Source organism: Trachypithecus francoisi, unplaced genomic scaffold (assembly GCF_009764315.1).
Source record: "Trachypithecus francoisi isolate TF-2019V2 unplaced genomic scaffold, Tfra_2.0 Lachesis_group16, whole genome shotgun sequence".
NCBI classification, from domain to species: domain Eukaryota; kingdom Metazoa; phylum Chordata; class Mammalia; order Primates; family Cercopithecidae; genus Trachypithecus; species Trachypithecus francoisi.
The window spans coordinates 99088661-99112723 of record NW_022681461.1 but is presented as its reverse complement, the minus strand read 5'-3'; the positions used below and the strand labels follow the sequence as shown (position 1 = coordinate 99112723).

The 24063-nt window shown below is 53.7% G+C and overlaps 1 protein-coding gene across 9 annotated transcripts in view; it reads left to right on the top strand.

The window, feature by feature from the left end:
* The first annotated feature begins 34 nt into the window (after positions 1-34).
* The window catches only part of STKLD1 (serine/threonine kinase like domain containing 1), a 31299-nt gene continuing 7270 nt past the window's right edge, over positions 35-24063 (top strand). For 4 of the 9 annotated variants that reach the window (XM_033238674.1, XM_033238681.1, XM_033238680.1 and 1 more), the window contains exons 1-11: positions 51-347; positions 2824-2910; positions 8053-8097; positions 9815-9889; positions 11664-11768; positions 14618-14688; positions 15747-15862; positions 19519-19637; positions 20823-20986; positions 22398-22528; positions 23079-23273. In XM_033238674.1, coding sequence (XP_033094565.1) covers positions 261-347; positions 2824-2910; positions 8053-8097; positions 9815-9889; positions 11664-11768; positions 14618-14688; positions 15747-15862; positions 19519-19637; positions 20823-20986; positions 22398-22528; positions 23079-23273 — 1195 coding nt within the window. In that variant the 5' untranslated portion in view covers positions 51-260. Of the gene's footprint in view, positions 348-2823; positions 2911-8052; positions 8098-9814; positions 9890-11663; positions 11769-14617; positions 14689-15746; positions 15863-19518; positions 19638-20822; positions 20987-22397; positions 22529-23078; positions 23274-24063 lie in introns of all 9 variants that reach the window. The other 5 variants (XM_033238679.1, XM_033238673.1, XM_033238678.1 and 2 more) reach the window with 5 other exon arrangements.

The window sequence follows — 24063 nt, the reverse complement described above, 5'->3', positions numbered from 1 at the left end:
AGCCACCCCCGCCGCGCTCGACGCCACGCCTCTCACGCTGGAGGCCCCGCCCACCGCGCGCAGGCCCTGCGGCACCTCCCAGCCCGGCGGAACGCGTCACCTTTAAGGGGACAGGCCTGGGGGTCTGGGGCCAGCGCCCGGGAGGGACGTTTGGATGCCTCGAGGACGCCGTTCGGGCGGGGAGGGTCTCGCGGGTCCCAATGACCCACACGGGGTGGGGCCAGGGGTGGACGCTCGCCCGTACGCGGTAGCTACTGAACATGCTTGGACCAGAGTCCGATGGCAGGCGCCCCACGGAGGGGGAGCGAGGCCCAGGGTACCCCGGAGAGCCCATGGACAAGTACCAGGTGCCGAGTGTTCCCTGCGGGGAGGCGGGGGCTCCATGGGGTAACGGTCGCCAACCCTGGTGCTGCGGCCGGCGGTTCCGACCGAGGGCGGCGAGGGACCCGCGCCCTAGTCAGTGTTGGTCTCCAGCTCCTAGGTTGAACCCGGGGGGCCTCCAACGGTGACCTTCTGGGTGCCCTTTGCCACTCAGTTTCCCCCTTTGTGAATTGACTAAGGATTCTCCAGCCCTGGCTGAGTATTTGAGGGCGTGGGGCAGCTCCTCTATCCTTTGTGCCCGGGGTCTGGGCGCTTGGGTCCACCGAGGCAGGACCCCCGGAAACATCCCGAGTACGTAATTGGAGCCCCCAGTCCCCTAAAAACACCCCTGCAGCGTGGGTCTTTGAAAGTATTTGAGACCTAAAAAATTTACAAAACACAAAAGGAAAGCTGCAAAAGAAAAGTGAATGTTTAATTAAATGCTCTATACATGATATGTAAACTTTATTAAATGTTAGATTCAGCATTTGTGAAAAACGTATTTGCTTGGAAACAGTTTGCGGATTAGATTTTTGTCACTTGGGAAGAATTGTCTTTGTGTGAGAGGACTATAGGGCGTTGCCAGCGGTGACACAGATGAGCTTCTGGTGGCCAGATAATTTTTAAAATAAAGTTAGTTTTCAGAGAAAAAAAAATAGATCTTTCAGGAATATACCTGCTTTTGGAAAAAAAAATAGACTTGATCCAAGATACGGGTCCATTTTACTGTTTAATTTGCTGCCTGAGCCTGAAGGCTCTCACACCAGCTCTGCCCTCAGCCCCTTGTGGCTTAGAACAGCAGTCCCCGGCCAGGCTTGGTGGGTCACACCTGTAATCCCAGCACTTTGGGAGGCCATGGCGGGCGGATCACCTGAGGTTGGGAGTTCGAGACCAGCCTGACCAACATGGAGAAACCCCGTCTCTACTGAAAATACAAAATTAGCCGGGCGTGGTGGCACATGCCTGTAATCCCAGCTACTCGGGTGACTGAGGCAGGAGAATTGCTTGAACCCAGGAGGCAGAGGTTGTGGTGAGCCGAGATAGCGCCATTGCACTCCAGCCTGGGCCACAAGAGCAAAACTCTGTCTCAGAAACAAAATATAACAAAACAAAACAAAAAACCCAGCAGTCCCCAACCTTTTTGGCACGAGGGACCAGTTTTGTAGAAGACAATTTTTCCACAGACGGAGGCGGGAGGATGGTTTCGGGATGATTCAAGCACATTACACTTAGTGTGCAGTTCATTTCTATTATTATATTGTAATACATAATTAAATAATTACACAACTCACCATAATGTAGAATCAGTGGGAGCCCTGAGCTTGTTTTCTTGCAACTAGGCAATCCTCTCTGGGGATGATAGGAGACAGTGACAGATCATCAGGCATTTGATTCTCATAAGGAGTGTGCAAACTGGATCCCTCACGTGCACTGTTCACAATAGGGTTCACACTCCTATGAGAATCTTACGCTGCTACTGAGCTGACAGGAGGTGGAGCTTGCGTGGTAATGCGAGCCATGGGGAGCGGCTGTAAATACAGATGAAGCTTTGCTCCATTGCCTGCTGCTCACCTCCTGCTGTGCAGTCTGGTTCCTAAACAGGTTACGGACTAGGTTGGGGACCCCAGCTTAGAATATCCAGCAGGCTGCTCACAAGGCTGGATTACAGACTCCTGAATCTTTTATAGGCTCTGAGAGTCCCTAGGCTCAGGCTTCCTCCTCTGGATCCTGCCCTCCCTCCCCCAATCCTCAGATGCATGTTAGCCTCCAGCAATCTCCGGCCCAGCCCCCTGCCCCATAGCACTTGGTCTCTGCACAGAGTTCTGACTTGGTGGCCATCTCTCTGCAAATTTGTCTCAAATCACAGGCTCTAAGGTGAGACCCCCAGAGTTACCCCAGGCAGTGTCCTGCCTTCTAGTGACATAGCCTCAGGCAAGGACCTAGCTCCTTGTGCCTCAGTTTTCCCCAATGTAAACACAGCGGTAGCAATGGTGTCAACTGCATAGGGTGGCTGTGAAGTGCTTAGCACCATGCCAGGCACACAATGGCTTCCTGATTGTACCAGCCACAAGACTGGTTACTTTCTTGTTTGAAGCCAGTTTGGAGGTGGATGCTGGAAGCTGAGGTCATAGGGGTCTACAGAGAGTGAATAAGCCCTTTTCCTCTGGGAGGTTCTTGCTTTTGAGTGCCCAGCTGGTCCTCATTGCAGTTTGGGGGAGGGATACAGGGTTGTAGAAGAAAGAGCTCCAGAATCGGCCCCAAATAGGTGAGATCAGAGTCCTGCCACTGAAAGGCTTCTTGCCCTCCTTGGGCCATTTCCTCTATTGCAAGATGGGGTGGAGCCACTTGCTCTGCCAGCCTGACAGGGGAGTTACCGGGGCTGGAAAAGGAGTTGGAGCTGGGCTTCTGGAAAGGGATGATTTGTGTGCATTTCCTGAAAGCTTCTCTCTTCCTTGCTGGTAGGTTTTGTACCAGCTGAATCCTGGGGCCTTGGGGGTGAACCTGGTGGTGGAGGAAATGGAAACCAAAGTCAAGCGTGTGATAAAGCAGGTAAGAGGCCAAGCCTGTGCATCCCACGCCAGGTGGCTCTGTGGCTGTGATTTTCCCCAATACAAGCTCTTCCCATGTTGGAGAAGCTTCCTGGTGCGGCAGCTGGATTCCTCGCTGCCAGCACTCACAGAGACAAATCTGGTTGGGGTAGACGTGGGGGTGCGTGAAGCTCTGTCACCTTGATGGGGAAGCAATGCTAATTTTTACTCCAACACCACCACCTCCTACCATTTACACATCACGTGCTGTATGCCAGGCACCGACTCACTTCATCTCCCGTCAACCCTGTAAAGCAGAAACAATGACTGTGTTTGTAGCCAAAGACAGTGAGGCTCAAGGCAGCACCAGACTAGCCAAGGTCACACAATTTCCCAGAGGATTTGAATTCAGGCCACCTCACTGGGGGACACCGTGCTACCCAGTGCTGGGTCACCAGTTTTACCAAAAGGGAGCCAGGCCCAGAGAGGATGGGGACTGGCTCAAGGTCACACAGGGCTAAGGTCACACACCAGGCCCTGAGCCCTTCCACCGCACTCCTCACCAGGGCTAGCAGGGCATAGGGAGGTGTAGGCCTGCAGGAGGACAGCCCTTTGTGTGTCTGAGACAGGGAGGTCCAGATCAACAGAGGGACTAGGGTGAGAGAGCTGCTGCAAGAGTCCCTGGCACACCCTCCTCTCTGTGGTGGTGGCAGGGACCCAGCAGATTTAGGGCTGGCTGCGCAGCAGGAGGAGCCTTGTCAGAAGCCGCTACCGGGCCAGGCCTCAGTCTGTGCAGCTCCGCAGCCTCACCCTGAATGGTTGGGCCTGGAGTCCTTGCCCCTGCCCTGCTCCCTTACTGGCTGTCTGTGGGGTTGGCCCCCTTATCTCACAAGCCACTGAGGCAGGGTGGCTGACTGCTCTCTGAGCAATTAAGGAGCTTTTTTCTGTATGTGTGTGTGTTTTTTTTTTCGGAGATAGGGTCTTGCTCTGTCGCCCAGGCTGGAGTGCAGTGGTGCGATCTCAGCTCACTGCAACCTCTGCCTCCCAGGTTCAAGCAATTCTCCCACCTCGGCCTCCCAAGTAGCTGGGACCACAGGCACACGCTGCCACGCCTGGCTAATTGTTTGTATTTTAGCAGAGACGGGGTTTCACTGTGTTGCCCAGGCTGGTCTCAAACTCCTGAGCTCAGGCAATCCGCCCGCCTCGGCCTCCTAAAGTGCTGGAATTACAGGCATGAGCCACCGCACCCGGCCTGAGGAGCTTTTAAAAATGGCAGCCGTGACTAGGCATGGTGGCTCATCCCTGTAATCCCAGCACTTTGGGAGGCTGAGGCAGGTGGATTCCTTGAGGTCAGAAGTTCGAGAGCAGCCTGGCCAACATGGTGAAACCCCATCTCTACTAAAAATACAAAAATTAGCCGAGCATGGTGATGAGTGCCTGTAACCCCAGCTACTTGGGAGGCTGACGCTGAAGAATCACTTGAACCCGGGAGGCGGAGGTTGCAGTGAGTTGAGATTGCGCCACTGCACTCCAGCCTGGGTGACAGAGCCAGACTCTGTCTAAATTAATTAATTAAATTAAAAATAAAAATATCAGCCAATTATTTCTAAATAAAAATTGGGGAAGGAGAGTGTAGGTAGGAGTTTATGGATTCTTCCAGTCTTTTTTTCCTGAGAGTTTGTAAATTTTTTTGGATTTAGGAGAACGGTATTGTTAAAGTTGATAGCATGCTTTTTATATTGCAAGCATTCCCACAGCCTCCTCCTCTCCTGGCTCTGGCAGCTGTGTGGCCTCCCGTCTTGCTTGATGTGCTGTAGCTGACCCAAGCCATCCCTATCACACGGGTTGAGCATTGAGCTTGTTCTCAATTTTTCTCTTTGTGTAAACAGCTCTGATAAAGATGCTTATAGCATTATGGGTTTTTTTTTTGTTGTTTTTTTTTTTTTGGCATCCATGATTTCCTTTGGAAAAATTCCTAGGAGTGAGATTTCTGGGTCATACAATGTAACTTTTTTTTTTTTTTTTGAGATGAACTTTTGCTCTTGTTGCCTAGGCTGGAGTGCAGTGGTGTGATCTCGGCTCACTGTAACCTCTGCCTCCCAGATTCAAGCGATGCTCCTGCCTCAGCCTTCCTGAGTGGCTGGGATTACAAGCCTGTGCCACCACGTCTGGCTAATTTTGTATTTTTAGTAGACGGGATTTCTCCACTAACATGGAGAGGATGGTCAGGCTGGTCTCGAACTCCCGACCTCAGATGATCTGCCCGCCTTGGCCTCCCAAAGTGCTGGGATTACAGGCATGAGCCACCACAGCCAGCCTTTTTTTTTTTTTTTGAGACAGAGTCTCGCTTTTGTTGTCCAGGCTGGAGTGCAATGGCGTGATCTCGGCGCACTGCAACCTCCTTCTCCCAGGTTCAAGTGATTCTCCTGCCTCAGCCTCCTGAGTAGCTGGGATTACAGGCATGCGCCACCACACCTGGCTAATTTTGTTTGTTTGTTTGTTTGTTTGTTTGTTTTGAGACGGAGTCTCGCTCTGTCGCCCAGGCTGGAGTGCAGTGGCCGGATCTCAGCTCACTGCAAGCTCTGCCTCCCGGGTTTATGCCATTCTCCTGCCTCAGCCTCCCGAGTAGCTGGGACTACAGGCGCCCGCCACCTCGCCCGGCTAGTTTTTGTATTTTTTAGTAGAGACGGGGTTTCACCGTGTTAGCCAGGATGGTCTCGATCTCCTGACCTCGTGATCCGCCCGTCTCGGCCTCCCAAAGTGCTGGGATGACAGGCTTGAGCCACCGCGCCCGGCCTAATTTTGTACTTTTAGTAGAGACAAGGTTTCTTCTCCATGTTGGTCAGTCTGGTCTCGAACTCCCACCTCAGGTGATCCGGCCGCCTCGGCCTCCCAAAGTGCTGGGATTACAGGCATGAGCCACTGTGCCCAGCCACGATGTAACATTTTTAAGCCTTTCTATATGTTTTGGCCAACTTCACCTCCTCATATGCCCCCTGGGACAGGAGGAAAGGAAGACAGGAAGGCTCACACAGTGTCTTTGCCCTGGATTCCATGGGACAGTGCCACTGGCATCTCAGGTCTCTCCATAGATCTGGGAACAATTCACTAACTTTACATGATGGTCTGCAATCACCCTATTATAAGAGTACTTCATTCATAAGTCTTTTGAGCAACATTCTGGGTGAAGATCTGGTATTAGAGCCAGTGGTAGTATACACCTAGGGCCTGTGCCACCAAGCGTGCTGCAGACTCAAAGCTCTGTGCTTCCCTTGCCACCGGGTACCCTTCCCTTTCCATGCCCCCCCCCCACCTCCACCCGGAGAAGGCACAGGAAAGAGAGGAGCACCACACATTCCATGCATGGAGACAACCTTCCCCATGTGGGTAAGGAATGAAGTGGTGCAATTGATGCTTCCCCAACCAGAACAAGATGTTCCTGTTTAAAGATGGTCTGAAAATGGATCCTTTAACTGATTTCTTGGAATTTATATTATGCTGTCCTAAACTTATCCTTGCAACAGGAGCAGAGATGTTCTCATTGCTCTAAGTATTTTTAGATCTCTGCCTTAGGAATATCTTCCGTTTGTGCCATATGGTGGGGGCAGGAATGGTGGGAGCCTGTCACTCCTGCTAAATAATGATGATGGTGGTGATGATGGCGGTGGCAATGATGGTGGTAGTGGTGGTGATGGTGGTAGCAGCTAGATGGTGATGATGATGGTGATGATAATGATGGTGATGATGGTGGTGATGGTGGTCGTGATGGTGGTCATTGTGGTCATGGTGATTGTGTGATGGTGATAGTGGTGCTGGTGATGGTCGTGGTGATGTGATGATGGTGATGGTGTGATGGTGTGATGGTGGTGGTGGTGGTGGTGGTGGTATGATGGTGATAGTGGTAATGATGGTGATGATGGTGGTGATGATGGTAATGATGGTGATGATAGTGGTGATGGTGACAGTGGTGTTGATGGTGTGATGATGGTGATGGTGTAATGGTGATGGTGGTGGTGGTGTGATAGTGATGGTAATGATGGTGATGATGTTGGTGATGGCGATGGTGATGGGGATAATAGTGGTGATGATGACGGTGGTGTTGATGGTATAATGGTGGTAATGATAGTGGTGGTGGTGGTGATGGTGTGATGATGGTGAAGGTGGTGATGATGGTAATGATTTTGATGATGGTGATGATTGTGTGATGATGCTGATGATGGTGGTGATGGTGATTTTGGTAGTGATGGTTATGAAGGTGATGATAGTGGTGATGGTGATGGTGATGGAGTGATGGTGGTACTGGTGGTGGTGTGATGATGATGGTGGTGATGGTGATGATGATGGTGGTGATGGTGATGATGGTAATGATGGTGATGGTAGTGATGGTGATGGTGGTGATGATGGTGATAATGATGACGTTAATTATGGTGATGGTGGTGGTGATGGAGTGATGGTGGTGATGTGATGATGATGATGGTGGTGATGGTGATGATGATGGTGGTGATGGTGATGATGATGGTGGTGATGGTGATGATGATGGTAATGATGGTGATGGTAGTGATGGTGATGGTGGTGATGATGGTGATAATGATGACGTTAATGATGGTGATGGTGGTGGTGATGGAGTGATGGTGGTAATGATGGTGGTAATGGTGGTGGTGTGATGGTGATGATGGTGGTGATGGTGATGGCAGTGATGATGGTGGTAATGATGATGGTTATGATGGTGATGATAGTGGCAATGGTGACAGTGGAGGTGATGGAGTGATGGTAATGGTGGTGGTGGTGATGATGGTGATGATGCTAATGATGGTGGTGATGGTGGTGATGATGGTAATGATGGTGATGATGGTGGTGATGGTGATGATGGCAGTCATGGTGATGGTGGTAATGATGGTGATGGTCGTGGTGATGGAGTGATGGTGGTAATGGTGGTGGTGTGATGATGGTGGTGATGGTGATGGTGATGATGCTAATGATGGTGTGGATGGCGGTGATGATGGCAATGATGGTGATAGTGGTGATGGTGGTGATGATGGAGTGATGATGGTAATGGTGGCAGTGGTGGTATGATGATGGTGATGATGGTGGTGATGGTGATGGTGGTGATAATGGGGATGCTTTGCTACATGTTTATTAAGCTCATGCTCTTGTGCCCTTGCAGGTGGAATGCATAGATGACCATCACGCCAGTCAGGCCCTGGAGGAGGTAACTCTCAGGGTGGTTTCCCCTCTGGAAGAGCTCAATGGAGTACACACGGACTGTGTTCTGTACCTTCTTGTTGAGTGCCTGGGTGAAGGAAAGTCTAGAGGGAGGGATAGAGCATCAGCACCAGTTTTGCCTCAGCTGTGAAGCCAGCAGCCCCAGGTCGTGAAGGGAGGCCATGCCCCAAACACTCACTGCTAAATGCAGGTGCCAACAACTTAGAACATATATTCCCAAAGAACATAAAGTTTAAATATTGGGCTGCGCACAGTGGCTCACGCTTGTAATCCCAGCACTTTGGGAGGCCGAGGCGGGTGGATCACCTGAGGTCAGGAGTTCAAGACCAGCCTAGCCAACATGGGGAAACCCCGTCTCAACTAAAAATACAAAAAAATTAGCTGGGCATGGTGGTGGGTGCCTGTAATCCCAGCTGCTTCAAGAGGTTGAGGCAGGAGAATCGGTTGAACCTGGGACGCAGAGGTTGCAATGAGCCGAGATCACACCATTATATTTCACCCTGGGCAACACAGCAAAACTTCGTCTCAAAAATAAATAAATATTGGCCAGGTCCCTAGGTTAATCTACCAGTAACTATTTTTTAAATATTTTTTCTTCAATATAAAATTATTAATTACAGAAGAAAATTTTTTAAATACAGAATTGGGTTTTCTTTTGCTTTTACCCTTTTTTTTTTTTTTTCTTTAATAGCAATGGAGTCTCACCATTTTGTCCAGGCTAGTTTTGAACTTCTGGGCTCAAGCAATCCTCCCACCTCGGCCTCCAAAGTGCTGGGGTACAGGCATGTACCACCACGCCCATACCAGAATTGTTTAACAAAGCAAATGTAAATTATCCTTCATTCTGCCATTCAGAGCTGCCCAGCAGTAACATAGTCATTTACAATAATAGCGATAACAGCTGCACTTTGGTTTGATTGGCAAAGCCTCTGAGTAGCCTTTCTTTGTGTTTCTTGAATTTCCCATGAGCTTGAAGGTGTCCCTTCCGATCTCATGGTCACTTGTTTGTCTTCTGGAATTGCTGGCTCTGCAGCTTGGCCAGCAAACATTATTCGGTGTATAGTGTGACTGAAGCACAGTGGTGGGCCCAGGTTACTCGGTAACAAATGGGAAGAAAGAGCATGGGGGCCCACCCAGAGCCCCACGCCGCCATGGCTTTTCACGTTGCCGATTCAATTCCACGGCCCACTAGGCCAGCTGCTTTCACACCCAACCTTCCACCACAAGCAGTTGTCTGGCTCCATGTCTCTAAGGCAGCCCTGTCTGCTCCTGTTTGGGCATGTTTCAAAGCACTTTCCACCAGGGCAGGGGGCACTGGGACCTCTCCGTGGGCCCACCTCCCGGCGGCTGCACCACCTCCTCCAGCCAGCCCTGGCTGTGGCTGCTCCCCACCTTCCTGGCACTGCCTGCCACAGCTCACTCAGTCCCCGTGGCATCCCTGTGAGGCAGATTCCACTGGGACCCCCATTTTCAGATGACAATATGAGGCCCAGTCACCCAGCACAGCCAGCACATGCTGGAGACAGGACTCACATCGGACTGCCTGGCTCCTAACCACCGTGCGGCCTCCCTGAGCCCGCTCCCCGGCCCGGCTTGGAGCCCGAGGCTTGCATGTTTGTTGGGATGTGTGACAGAGAAGCCGGAGCTGAGAAAGGCGTGAAGAGGCGCTGACTTCTCCGTTTCCTCTACTCTCATCCTGGCAGCTGATGCCACTGCTGAAGCTGCGGCACGCCCACATCTCTGTGTACCGGGAGCTGTTCATCACGTGGAATGGGGAGGTGGGTCAGAGCTGACATCTACGGGCTCAGCCGCCGCGTGGTGGGCTGTGGGACCAAGCTGAGTGAGCCCAGAGCACGCCCACCCCCCACCGTCAGAATAGCTCGTGTGGCAATGGCACTGACTCTAAACGTGGCCATACCTGACTTAACACTCACTGGCGCCAGGTACCATGCTGGGGGCTTTCCATGTGTAGTCTCATAGGAGCCCCAACAACCTCATTAGGAGGGTTTTGTTTGTTTCTTTGTTTGTTTGTTTGTTTTTTTGAGACAAAGTCTCGCTCTTGTCCCCCGGGCTGGAGTGCCATGGCATGATCTTGGCTCACTGCAACCTCTGCCTCCCAGGTTCCAGCGATTCTCTTGCCTCAGCCTCCCAAGTAGCTGGGATTACAGGCGTGTGCCATGACGCCCAGCTAATTTTTGTATTTTTAGTAGAGACGGAGTTTCACCATATTGGCCAGGCTAGTGTCGAACTCCTGACCTTAAGTGATCTACCCGCCTCAGCCTCCCAAAGTGCTGGGATTATAGGCTTGAGGCACCGCGCCTGGCCAGGAGGGGTTCTTAACCCATTTGACAGAAGAGGAGACAGAGGCTAGCAGAAACAAGTTGCTCCAGTTGACCCAGCTAGTGTGTGACCAAGTCAGAGGGCCAGGCGGGGTGGGCCTGACTCCCAGGCTCTGCACACAGCCACAGAGCCTGTCCTGGTGAGCCTGTGCCTCTGATGACACAGTTTCTACTTTCATGGAAGGAGCCCGTTGACCCCCGTCTCCACAGCCACCCGATGCAAGTGCTGTCCTGGGCCTGTGCGCCCCTTCCTCCTGCAGCCCCTGTGCAGCTTACTGACCAGCACCACATCCGTCATCACGTGCCAGGAGGGCTGCAGGGCAGGAAGCACGGTCCCTGTGCTCCTGATGGGGCCTAGGGCTCTGGTTCAGGAGCTCTCCGAGGCCACAAAGCTAGTAAACAGCTGATGGGGGATGGAGACTCAGGTCCGGCAGCCGGGTCCTATAGACTGGATGACTTCTTGTCTTTACAAGGAGCCGGGAGCTTTCCAGTCACTTCCAATGTGTCTGAGGCAGACAGCGGGAGGCTGAGAAGGCACAAGGGGTGCTGGAGGTAAAGAGGGGCCGAGAAGCCTTCTGCCGGGCGCCAGCCTGCATGAGATGTCCACGCTGGCGTTCCCACCTGGGGCGAACAATCCCGGGTCTGAGCAGGAAAGACCCCTCACATGCTCCTTCTGCTCCAGCTGGGTCTTGGGGAGGGGACCTCACAGCATGCACTCCCAAAGACTTTTCTGAGCACCCACTAATGCTCTCAAGGAGGGTGCAGAGAAGCCAAGAGGACATCTCCCTATGGGAGGGAGCACAGAACTGGGGGCCCTGACCTGGTCTGCTGGGGCTCTGGCCAGGGCAGGCTCCTCAGAGGAAATGGATCTGAGCTGAGCCCTAAAGGGTGAGTAGTTATCCCCGTGAAGGGGGTAGGTAGTGGTCCAGGCAGAGGGGTCCAGGTGTGCAGTGGCCAGGGGACAAGTGCAGCTTTCGGGGAAGTCCAAGTAGCTTGGTGGGGATGGAATGTGGAGTGGGGGTGGGGCCTGGGAATGGGGAGAGGAGAGAGAGGAAACTGAAGGTGGGGCAGGAGGGGCTTGTAGCCTCCTCCAGTGGGCAGTGCTCCCACGACCACTGCGGATGGCAGCTGAGTGCAGGGAGGCCCTGGAGCAGGCGAGCCTGTAGAAGCATGGGGGCCTGGGCATCCCCTGGATAAGGGTCTCCTGTCCCAGCAGATCTCTTCTCTGTACCTCTGCCTGGTGATGGAGTTCAACAAGCTCAGCTTCCACGAGGTCATTGAGGATAAGAGGAAGGCAAAGGAAATCACTGACTCTGAGGTAAGATCCTCTGGCACCAGGCCTGGGGCCCACCTAGACCTGTGACACAGGCCCTGCAGCACAGGGCAAAGGGACAGCAGGAAGGCAGGCACCATGGAGTGCAGCCTTGTTTTTTTCTTAAATGTATGTCTTGAGGCATTGCACCCTAGGACGTGTGTAGATCTTAAGTGCACAGTTTGATGCACTCATACAACTTCCACCCAGATCAAGGCAGAAGGCATTCCTAACCACAGAAGTTTCCCAGTCGGTGACCATTATTCCAGATTGTTCTGCCGGTTGGTCCCTGAAGTTCACGTAAATGGACTCTTCTGGCATACCGCTGCTCCTGTCTGGTCTCCTTCCCTCAGCTGCTGCATGCACCGGCAAATCATCAGTGCTCATTGCTTGCTGCCACTCTGCTTCCTGGCTGCCCGGCAGGCTGTATACCTAGTCTTGTGTGGATAAGCACCTGGCCTCGCTGCAGGCTGTTTACCTAGTCTTGTGTGGATAAGCACCTGGCCTCGCTGCAGGCTGTTTACCTAGTCTTGTGTGGATAAGCATTTGGACTGCTTCCAGTTTGGGGCTATTGTGAATAAGGCTGCTATGAGCATTGCTGGAAGGCACTCACTTTTTTTTTTTTTTTTTTTTTTTTTTTTTTTTGAGACAGGAGTCTCGCTCTGTCGCCCAGGCTGGAGTGCAGTGGCGCAATCTCAGCTCACTGCAAGCTCTGCCTCCTGGGTTTATGCCATTCTCCTGCCTCAGCCTCCCGAGTAGCTGGGACTACAGGCGCCCGCCCCCTCGCCCGGCTAGTTTTTTGTATTTTTTAGTAGAGACGGGGTTTCACCGTGTCAGCCAGGATGGTCTCAATCTTCTGACCTCGTGATCCGCCCGTCTCGGCCTCCCAAAGTGCTGGGATTACACGCTTGAGCCACCGCGCCCGGCCGGCACTCACTTTTCTGGGATGAATACCTAGGAGTGGAATTATTGGGTCGTAGAGTAGGTGTGTGTGTAACTTTAGTAGATGCTCCAAACAGATTTCCAACATGATTTGGTTGGCCCTATGTTTACTCTCACAAGTTGTGAGCATTCCTGGTCCATGTGGCGGCCAGTGCTTCACTGTGTCAGTCTTGTTGTCGTTGTTGAGATGGAGTCTCACTCTGTTGCCCAGGTTGGAGTACAATGCACGATCTTGGCTCACTGCAACCTTCGCCTCCCAGTTCAAGCGATTCTCCTGCCTCAGCCTCCCAAGTACTTGGGACTAAAGGTGCCTACCATCACACCCAGCTAATTTTTATATTATTAGTAGAGACAAGGTTTTGCTATGTTGCCCAGGCTGGTCTCGAACTCCTTACCTCAAGTGATCCGCCCACCTCAGCCTCCCAAGTGCTGGGATTACACGCTTGAGCCACCGCGCCCGGCCGGCACTCACTTTTCTGGGATGAATACCTAGGAGTGGAATTATTGGGTCGTAGAGTAGGTGTGTGTGTAACTTTAGTAGATGCTCCAAACAGATTTCCAACATGATTTGGTTGGCCCTATGTTTACTCTCACAAGTTGTGAGCATTCCTGGTCCATGTGGCGGCCAGTGCTTCACTGTGTCAGTCTTGTTGTCGTTGTTGAGATGGAGTCTCACTCTGTTGCCCAGGTTGGAGTACAATGCACGATCTTGGCTCACTGCAACCTTCGCCTCCCAGTTCAAGCGATTCTCCTGCCTCAGCCTCCCAAGTACTTGGGACTAAAGGTGCCTACCATCACACCCAGCTAATTTTTATATTATTAGTAGAGACAAGGTTTTGCTATGTTGCCCAGGCTGGTCTCGAACTCCTTACCTCAAGTGATCCGCCCACCTCAGCCTCCCAAAGTGCTGGGATTACACGCGTGAGCCACTGCGCCCGACCAGTTCGCTTTCTTAATGATGTCTTTTGAAGACAGAAAGTCCTAACTGTAATGAAGTTCGCTTTCACAATGCTGTCTCTTATGGTTAGTGCCTTTGGAGTTGAGGAAGCCTTTTGTGCTCCAAGGTCATGAAGATACTCTCCTCTGTTCTGGAAGCTTGGTCGTTTTTGCGCTTCGCATTTAGATCTTTCATCTCCCCCAGAAGAATGCTGCCTGCTTTTGCCCTGAGAACTGTGTTTGGTGGGACCATGTGCCCCTGAGGAGCTCTTCGGGGTACACAGCTCTTCTCTTACCGTGGGCCTCAGAGGCAGGCCCGAAGTGGGTTTCAGACTTTGTGAGTGAAGCCCTTAAAACACGAAATGTTCCCAGAAACCCAGTAAGTGCAGCAGACCTACCCTAACTGGGGAAAGTGAGAGGATGCCCACGTCCTGCCCCCTCAGCCCCTCTTTGACACCCCAGGGTGGCCCTGAATCCAGGGACCCTAGGAGCCCAGCTTCAGAACCACCGCCCTGGGTACTTGATGGAGCTTGTCTCTGACGCCAAACACTCCCAGCATTCTCTCTCAGGGTTCTTTTCATTAGAATGACTTAGAGGAGCGAGCTCGTGTAGGCACTGAAGGCTTCCACCCCTCCCATACCCGCAAGGCCAATCTGCCTCCAGCTCCTGGCAAGTGTGGGGCAGTGCGGGCCACAGGGTGGGGTGCAGGGATGGGGCCCTGCAGCACCCGGGGCCTCTGGTATGGAGACAACAGTGTGGAGTCTGGAAACTCAGAGTCCTTCTGGCTGCCGCCGCGGCTTTACCATATGGCGAGCCACCACACTGAAGCCTCCTCCACCCTGAGCGCTTGGCTGGCTTCAGGCCTGTCTCAAGATGCAGGGAGAGAATACACCACCATCCTGCTGGCTGCTCTGTCACGCCCCTGAAAGCAGCACAGGGCGCCCCTCCCATCCTGGCACCCCCTGCTTCTCCCCTAGTGGATGCAGAATGTGCTGGGCCAGGTGCTGGACGCGCTGGAATACCTGCATCATTTGGACATCATCCACAGGTGAGTGGGGCCCCTGACCTCCCTGGACTGGTGGGCTGCTTTGGGAGAAAAGGCACTGAGGCCACTCGGGTGCCAGTGCCCGTGGGCAGGATCTGGGGAGAAAGGCGCACTGGGCCAGTGCAGCCAGGATAGGATGGGACCTTCCAGACCTCCTCCTGGGCTCAAAAGAGGCTCTTCCAAGTGGTCTCAAGCCGTGTGCACACGCACAGCTGCATGGGGTGTGCGCTACTCAGGCGGGCTGCTCTAGAGTCCTTGGAAAGGAAGGACGCAACAGCCCTGCCAGGAAGAGAGACCGGGCTGCCTGCCGTGGGGCCAGTGGGCTGAGTGGGCCCTGCTGAGCCTTTGACCACCCAGCGGCACAGCATCAGGCTGGAGAATCCATGGTCTGAAGGGGCTGGGAGATGGCTCCAATTCTGAACACCAATATCTTATTTAAAGAGGAAGAGGGAAACCATGTGGCTGGGTGTGGTGGCACATGCCCATGGTCCCAGCAACATGGAGGCTGAGGTGGGAGGATTGCTTGAAGCCAGGAGCTTGAGGCTTCAGTGAGCTATGATCGTGCCACTGCACTTCAGCCTGGGCAGCCCTGACTTAAAACACACAGATACACACACACACACACACACACACCATGCAGACTATATGTACAAAGGGAATGCTTCACATTCCACATTCAGTGTCATGTCACTAGACATCGCACAATGGCCAAAAATCAATACCCAGTCAAATGCATAGCTGGGCTATCTAAGGCGGTGAACATGTCAACCAAGGGACCTTTTCCAGGTGTTGGGTGTGTTCCTACTTGTGGTTGGAGATTCTTCCCTCGGTTTAAAATAATTGAGTACATTTCTGCACATAGGAAACAACTGCTTAAAAAGTAGACTGAGATGGGGCATTTTGTGGAGGGGAGGAGGGTGTGGGCTGCTGCCTCAGAACCGGGTGGGGCAGGGAGCAGAGAATCAGGCTCAGCACGCACATTGGTCCCACCTGGGGTCGGGGGTGGTGGCTTCCCAGGTGGCCCCTTGGCACCCAGAGGCGAACCCCCCTCTTGGTTTCAGGAATCTCAAACCCTCCAACATCATCCTCGTCAGCAGTGACCACTGCAAACTGCAGGACTTGAGCTCCAACGTGCTAATGACGAACAAAGCCAAATGGAATATCCGTGTGGAGGAAGGTGGCAGGGGCTCCCCTAAGTCGTGGGAGAGGGGGTTGGCGCCTAGAATCCAGACGGTGGTGGCCACTCTGGGTGTGGAGTGAGGCAACATCAAACAGCTGTTTGCTCAGAAGGTCCCCACAAAGCCCTAGCCTTGTGTGGACCCCAAAGAGACCCCCTTTGGGTTGTAACTGAGCAGGCGTGCCACCACCAGGGGCAGAGGCAGGGCCCCAAAGATACCCAACATTTGAGAGAAACAAAGTCGTGGTTGTTTGTGGTACCCCAGAAAATGTTGCTTCTCAGGGAGGGAAAAGAAAGCTTCGGAAGGAAGGATACGAAAATGCCCAGGACAGAGGGTCCGTGGGTGCCACACACTGACTGCGTGTAGATCACTGAGTCCTAAAACAACCCAGGAGATGACTGGGGTGGGTGGCAAGGGGAGACGAGTTCTTGTTCCTTCAAAAAGATGGCCGGAGAAAGGAGGCTGGAGAGAGTAACCACAGAGGAGGAGTCCAGAGTCCCAGGGTGGCAGTGGCTGGTTGCACTCTGTCCTTGGTAGACAGAAGATGAATGAGTAGATGGGTGCATAGATGGGTGTGTGTGTGGTTAGGTGGGTGGGTGACTGGATGGATGGTGGGTGAGTGGATAGATGGATGGATGGATGCGTGGGTGGGTGAGTGGATGGATGGATGGATGGATGGATGGATGGATGGATAGGTGGGTGAGTGGATGGGTGGGTGGATGGGTGGGCTGGGTGAGTGGATGGATGGATGGATAAGTGGGTGGATGGATGGATGAATAGATGAGTGGGTGGGTGAATGGATGGATGGATGGATGGATAGGAGGGTAGGTGGGTGGGTGAGTGGATGGATGGATGGATAGATGGGTGGGTGAGAGGATGGGTGGGTATGTGAGTAGATGGATGGATGGGTGGATGGGTGTGTGGTTGCATGGGTGGGTGTATGGGCAGATGGGTGAGTGCATGGGTTGTGGACGGTTGGGTAGGTGAGTAGATGGGTGGGTGGGTGCGTGTGTGGGTGGGTGGGTGGGTATATGGATGGATTGGTGGGTGTGTGGGTAGATGGGTGGGTGGGTGTGTGGATGGATGGGTGGGTGGATGAGAGTGAGTGAATGAGTGGGTGGGTGGGTGAGTGGATGATGGATGGATGGATGGATGGATGGATGGGAGGGTGGGTAAGTGTATGGGTGGGTGGCAGGTGGGTGGGTGAGTGGATGGATAGGTGGGTGGGTGGGTCAGTGGATGGATGGATGGATAGGTGGGTGAGTGGATAGATGGATGGATGGGTGGGTGTGTGGATGGATGGGTGGGTGGGTGGGTGGATGGGTGGGTGGGTGCGTGTGTGGATGGATGGTGGGTGAGTGGATAGATGGATGGATGGATGGATGGGTGGGTGGGTGCGTGTGTGGATGGATGTGGGTGGGTGGGTGTATGGATGAATGGATGGATGAGTGGGTGTGTGGGTAGATGGGTTGGTGTGTGGATGGATGGATGGGTGGGTGAGTGAGTGAATGAGTGGGTAGGTGGGTGAGTGGATGGATGGAGGATGGATGGATGGATGGGTGGGTGCGTGTGTGGATGGATGGATGGGTGGATGGGTGTGTGGCTGGAGGGGTGGGTGTGTGGGTAGATGGGTGGGTGTGTGGATGGATGGATGGGTGGGTGAGTGAGTGAATGAGTGGGTAGGTGGGTGAGTGGATGGGTGGATGGATGGATGGATGGATGGTGGGTGCGTGTGTGGATGGATGTGTGGGTGGGTGGGTGTATGGATGAATGGATGGATGGGTGGGTGGGTGGGTGGGTGGATGGGTGGGTGGATGAGAGTGAGTGAATGAGTGGGTAGGGGGTGAGTGGATGGATGGATGGATAGATGGGTGGGTGAGAGGATGGGTGGGTATGTGAGTAGATGGATGGATGGGTGGATGGGTGTGTGGTTGCATGGGTGGGTGTATGGGCAGATGGGTGAGTGCATGGGTTGTGGACGGTTGGGTAGGTGAGTAGATGGGTGGGTGGGTGCGTGTGTGGGTGGGTGGGTGGGTATATGGATGGATTGGTGGGTGTGTGGGTAGATGGGTGGGTGTGTGGATGGATGGGTGGGTGGATGAGAGTGAGTGAATGAGTGGGTGGGTGGGTGAGTGGATGGATGGATGGATGGATGGATGGATGGGAGGGTGGGTAAGTGTATGGGTGGGTGGGCAGGTGGGTGGGTGAGTGGATGGATAGGTGGGTGGGTGGGTCAGTGGATGGATGGATGGATAGATGGGTAAGTGAATAGATGGATAGATGGGTGGATGGGTGTGTGGCTGGAGGGGTGGGTGTGTGGGCGGATGGGTGAGTGCATGAGTTGTGGACGGATGGTTGGGTGGGTAGACTGATGGATGTGTGGGTGGCTGCGTGTGTGGATGGATGTGTGGGTGGGTGGGTGTATGGATGAATGGATGGATGAGTGGGTGTGTGGGTAGATGGGTTGGTGTGTGGATGGATGGATGGGTGGGTGAGTGAGTGAATGAGTGGGTAGGTGGGTGAGTGGATGGGTGGATGGATGGATGGATGGATGGGTGGGTGCGTGTGTGGATGGATGTGGGTGGGTGGGTGTATGGATGGATGGGTGGGTGTGTGGGTAGATGGGTGGGTGTGTGGATGGATGGATGGGTGGGTGAGTGAGTGAATGAGTGGGTAGGTGGGTGAGTGGATGGGTGGATGGATGGATGGATGGATGGATGGGTGCGTGTGTGGATGGATGTGTGGGTGGGTGGGTGTATGGATGAATGGATGGATGGTGGGTGTGTGGTAGATGGGTGGTGTGTGGATGGATGGATGGGTGGGTGGGTGGGTGAGTGGATGGATAGGTGGGTGGGTGGGTGGATGGGTGGATGGATGGATGGATGGGTGCGTGTGTGGATGGATGTGTGGGTGGGTGGGTGTATGGATGAATGGATGGATGGGTGGGTGTGTGGGTAGATGGGTGGTGTGTGGATGGATGGATGGGTGGGTGAGTGAGTAAATGAGTGGGTGGGTGGGTGGGTGGATGGTTGGATGGGGTGTGTGTGGATGGGTGGGTGAATAGACAGGCAGATGGTTGTTTCTATTGGAGGTGTAGATGGCACGCGTCCTTGGAGTCCAGCTCTTTACTGTTAGGCTGGGGAATGGAGGTCCAGAGAAGGAGGGGCTGCCTGAGGCCAACCAGGGACTGATGGACTCGGAGGAGTCTGCTCTTTTGCCTCCCTGTCTGGGGTTCCAGTTTAGAAGGTAGGGCAGAGCAACTGTAACTTTGCCCCCAAGGTCCTGACATTTAGAAGGGGCAAGAAGTTTAGAGGGGTGCACAGTTTCTTGGCACGTGCCTCTTCCATCTCCTTCTACAGCCATCTTGGGCACACAGACACACCACCATATGGGCCAACCTGGTGGGCACCTGCCAAGATGGACAGCTTCAGTGGCTCCAGATCAACGCAAAGCTCCTGCTGACTGGGGCCTCTTCCTCCCCACAGTTAATACTCTCCACCTCTTCTGAGAAGAGGAGCTGCAGGGCTCATGTTGTGTTTCAAGCTGCCTGTGAGGGGCCACCACAGGGGATACAATGCTAGGCAGGATGACTCTGTCAAGCCCCTGCTCCCAGGGAGCGAAGGACTCAGGGATCCCACCTTGCTCTTACCAACAGACCCCTTTCATAAGTCCTGGATGGCCCCTGAAGCCCTCAACTTCTCCTTCAGCCAGAAATCAGACATCTGGTCCCTGGGCTGCATCATTCTGGACATGACCAGCTGCTCCTTCATGGATGTGAGCTGCCCTCCCTCCCCCACACCCCACATGCTGCTCCCCATGCACCGAGGCCTGGGGAGAAGGCTTGGCCTCACCCTGCCTCCCCTCTGCATCCCTTCCCCTGGCTCTCTGCAGGCCGCACGGAGCCCCCTCCTCCACCTGTGGGGGGCCTGCCCTCCTCAGAACCCCCCAGCATGCAGCACCTGCTGGGCTCTAGCAGGATGACAGCAGTGGTAATATTCAGACCATCCCACGTGACCCCTGCAGCAGCCCTCCAGGTGGTGTCACCTGACTCTTAACGGAAAAAAGCCAAGTTCAGGTGCCCTTGTGAGCATGAAGGCTGCACGGAGTTGCAAGCAATGGAAACCCAGCGTGGGCCTGAACACACCCGGCTGCCTCATGCACAAGCCCCAGGCTGGTGTGGAGGCGCCTTCTCTCCTCCTGCACATCCTTAGCACGTACCTCTTTCTCTCATCCCTGCTGGGGCCCCTGCACCATGGCCACAGCCTGTGGGCAGGAAGGAGGGGAGGCAGAGGGCCCCACTGGCCCCGTGAGCACTCCGAGGTCACTCTGGCTGCAGGGAGGCAGGAAAGTCCAGCCTGTTGCTTCCTATCCTCTATATGCAGAAGAGAAAGTGGGGAAGGCCTGCCATGCCCCAAACAAGGAAGCTCCCCTTCTCCGCAGCGCCACCTGCAGGCACCAAGGGCCCCAGAAAGGACAGACACCTGGCTGGGCCCAGGTTCCTCATGCTCTCCCAGACCCCCAGACTCACCTCTGAGAAGCACCTTGCCACTGCCTTCCTTTGGAAGACTCCCAGGGAAATGAGAGCCTTCCCACTATAGAGGCTGAGTGACATCCTGGAAATAGCCTGAGCTCCAGCCCCAGCCCAGGCAGCGTGACCCTGGACCCGCTCACACTTTGTGAAATGGGCATGCTGTCTTACTGGCTGGGTCTAGATCAAGGGGCTTTCTTGGCAGGACTCTACCCTGGGAGACAACCCGTTGGCTTCTCCAAAACTCCATTTCTTCTTATGGAAGAGCTCAGGGCCCCTGGGGTCTCTGGACATTCTTGTAGGCAGTGGTCACACCTGGCTCTCCCTGGTCTCCTCCTGGATTTCTTGGTCCCTGGTCGCCCTCTGCCCATGCTGGGGCCTAGTTTCCATTTACTTAAGGTAATGCACAGAGCTGTCCTCTCTCTGTGCAGAGCACAGAAGCCATGTATCTGCGGAAGTCCCTCCGCCAGAGCCCGGGCAGCCTGAAGACTGTCCTGAAGACAATGGAGGAGAAGCAGATCCCGGATGCGGAAACCTTCGGGAATCTTCTGCCCGGGATGCTCCAGATCGACCCCTCGGATCGAATAACGATAAAGTGAGCTCAGGGTTGGGGTTTATTTTAACCTATGGATTTATCTTTCAACATCTCTCCACCCTAATACAAGCACAACTAGTTGGCTCTGTAACACCTCAAAGAACTCCATCACGGACGCCCTAATTATCCCTGCACAGCTGGGCTTTTCCCAGTTCTGGCGCTCCCAAACCATGCTGCGGCGAGTGATCCCAAATGCACCTCTCTGAACACTGGAGTGAGCAAACTGACTCCCAGAAGGCACAGGAGGCACAGCCTCCAGGACCCATGACACTTTTAGGGTTCCAGAAAAAAATTTTCATTCTACATTAAAAAAAAATTCCTAAAGACAATGGTCACCTTTAAATTTTTCATTCTAACTTGTTTTAAAATCAGAAGACAAAAGTAAATACGTAACACTGGCCGGGTGTGGTGGTTCATGCCTATAATCCCAGCACTTTGGGAGGCCGAGGCGGGCAGATCACTTGAGCTCAGGAGTTCGAGTGTAGCCTGGGTAACATGGTGAAACCCCTGTCTCTACTAAAAATACAAAAAAATTAGCTGGGTATAGTGGTGCATGCCTGTGTTCCCAGCTACTGGGGAGGCTGAGGCAGGAGGATCGCTCGAGCCCAGGAGGCAGAGGTTGCAGTGAGTCAAGATCGTGCCACTGCACTCCAGCCTGGGCGACAGAGCGAGACTCCATCTCAAAAATAAAAAAGAATCCAGGCCAGGCATGGTGGCTCATGCCTGTAATCCCAGCACTTTGGGAGGCCGAGGTGGGTGGATCACTTGAGGTCAGGTGTTCGAGACCAGCCTGCCCAACAGAGTGAAACCCTGTCTCTACTAAAAATAGAACAAAAATTAGCCGGGCATGGTGGCGGGCGCCTGTAGTCCCAGCTACTCGGGAGGCTGAGGCAGGAGAATTGCTTGAACCTGGGAGGCGGAGGTTGCAATGAGCCGAGATCGTGCTACTGCTCTCCAGCCTGGGCGACAAGAGTGAAACTCCATCTCAAAAAACAAACAACAACAACAACAAAACAAAAAACAAAAAAAACCCCTAACAATATAGCAAGGAATCCAGCCTGGGTCATATCCATCTTTATACCAATGCAGTTGTAAAATCTGGGTTTTCATGGTTCCATGGAGGCAGGGGACCACAAGGGCAAAAATGCCAGGGCCCGGGACTGTCCCCCAGCTCTATGAGCTGAGGCCCTGCCTCCATGGAGTACTTCCCTGGGTGTGGAATTGCTGGAGTGCTTGCCGGACACACTGGGAACACTATGAGAGACCCTGCCAAATGGATCCCAAAACAGGGAGGTCAGTGTCCGGCGTCCGCACCAATGGGCAGCCTGGAGCCAGAGGCAGAGGGAGAGCCCCACGGGGAGGTGGCAGGGGGCACTGCTGGGTTACTCAGCCCTCTCTGCTCCTCTGCTAGGGACGTGGTGCACATCACCTTCGTGAGCGGCTCCTTCAAGTCCTCGTGCATCTCTCTGACCCTGTACCGGCAGATGGTGCCTGCGTCCATCACCGATATGCTGTTAGAAGGCAACGTGGCCAGCATTTTAGGTGATGTGATGCTGGGGACAGACAGCTCCTGTCGATGGCCTTGGCATCCTATTGTTTAGTTCCAGAGGGTTCATTATTTATGCCCCTGGCCTTGCTCCACATGCACAACCAGTGGGTAGGAACAGTTCCCCTCTATCCATCCCTACACACTGCCCAGGACACCGCTCTGCTCAAATACCCTCCATAGCTCCCAACTACCTATAACACAAAGTTCCTCTCCATAGCCTGGCTCCCACCTGTTTTCCCTCCGCTCCTGCCACACAAATCCTCTATGTAGCTCAGTGGCCTAGTCACTGCCCGCGCCTCCCACAACCCTCTGCTTTTGCTTCCACAGCCTGGGTGGCACACAGCGGTCCTGGGGCGTCTTCCTCACACAGCACCACTCCCTGTGTGCCTCCTATGTGCCCAGGATGAGCGGAAGTGCGCTCCACTCTTTGTGTGCTCCAAGACAGAGACTTGGGTTCTATTAAGGAAAAGTTGCTTGGTCTCAGTGGCCTCATCTGTAAAGTGGGGATGATAACAGCCCCTCCCTCTCATCCTGAACCTGTAGATCCGAGGAGGGTATGCACACATAGCAGCCAGGCCAGTGTGGTGCCCAAAGACAGGGCCCTGAGGCCCTGGTCCTCAGAAAGGTCCCTCCCCTGCCTTCCTGTCCCTGCAGAGGTCATGCAGAACTTCTCTGGCTGGCCCGAAGTCCAGTTCAGGGCCATGAAGAGGCTTCTGAAAATGCCTGCAGATGAGCTAGGTAGGCCTCACCCTGCACCTCTTTCCCAGCTGCTCCCCTAGGGGCAGAAGCTATGGTCCGGCCCGCGGGGAGCTGGGGCTGGCCCTCACCCTGGGCTCTCCTTGCCAGTGCTTTAGTGCAGCGTGGAGGTGTGCATGTGTCCCCAGAAGTGTCCCGTGTCTCTGCTATCTGCCTGGGGAAGGCAGCAGAGAAGGGGAATGGGTGGCGTGGCAGCCCTCACATGATTTTAATGGAGCCATAGACATCCCATCTACCCCACTGTCTCTATGAGGGGCATGTGAGTTGTTTCTCAGTTTGCACTATTATGAATGATCCTGGAACAGACACCCTGGTGTATATGTATCTGTGTGCTTATGTTTCTGTAGCACAGATTCGTAGATGTTCAAAGGTGTGAATACTTTAAATTTTCATAGATACAGCAACTTGCCCACCTATTAAGAATGCATGGCCTGGCACAGTGGCTCACGCCTGTAATCCCAGCACCTTGAGGAGCCAAGGCGGGAGGACTGCTTGAGCCCAGGGGTTCGAGACCAGCCTGGGCAACAAAGGGAGAGCCTGTTTCTACAGAAAATAAAAAAAAAATTAGCCAGGTGTGGTGACACAGGTCTGTTGTCCCAGCTACTCTGGAGGCTAAGGCAGGAGGATTGCTGGAGCCCAGGGAATCGAGGCTATAGTGAGATATGCTTGGGCCGCTGCACTCCAGCCTAGAAGACCCTGTCTCAGAAAACAAAACCAAATTCAAAAAGGTTGTTACTACTCATTCATGGAGAGTGTTGGGAAAAGCAGTGGG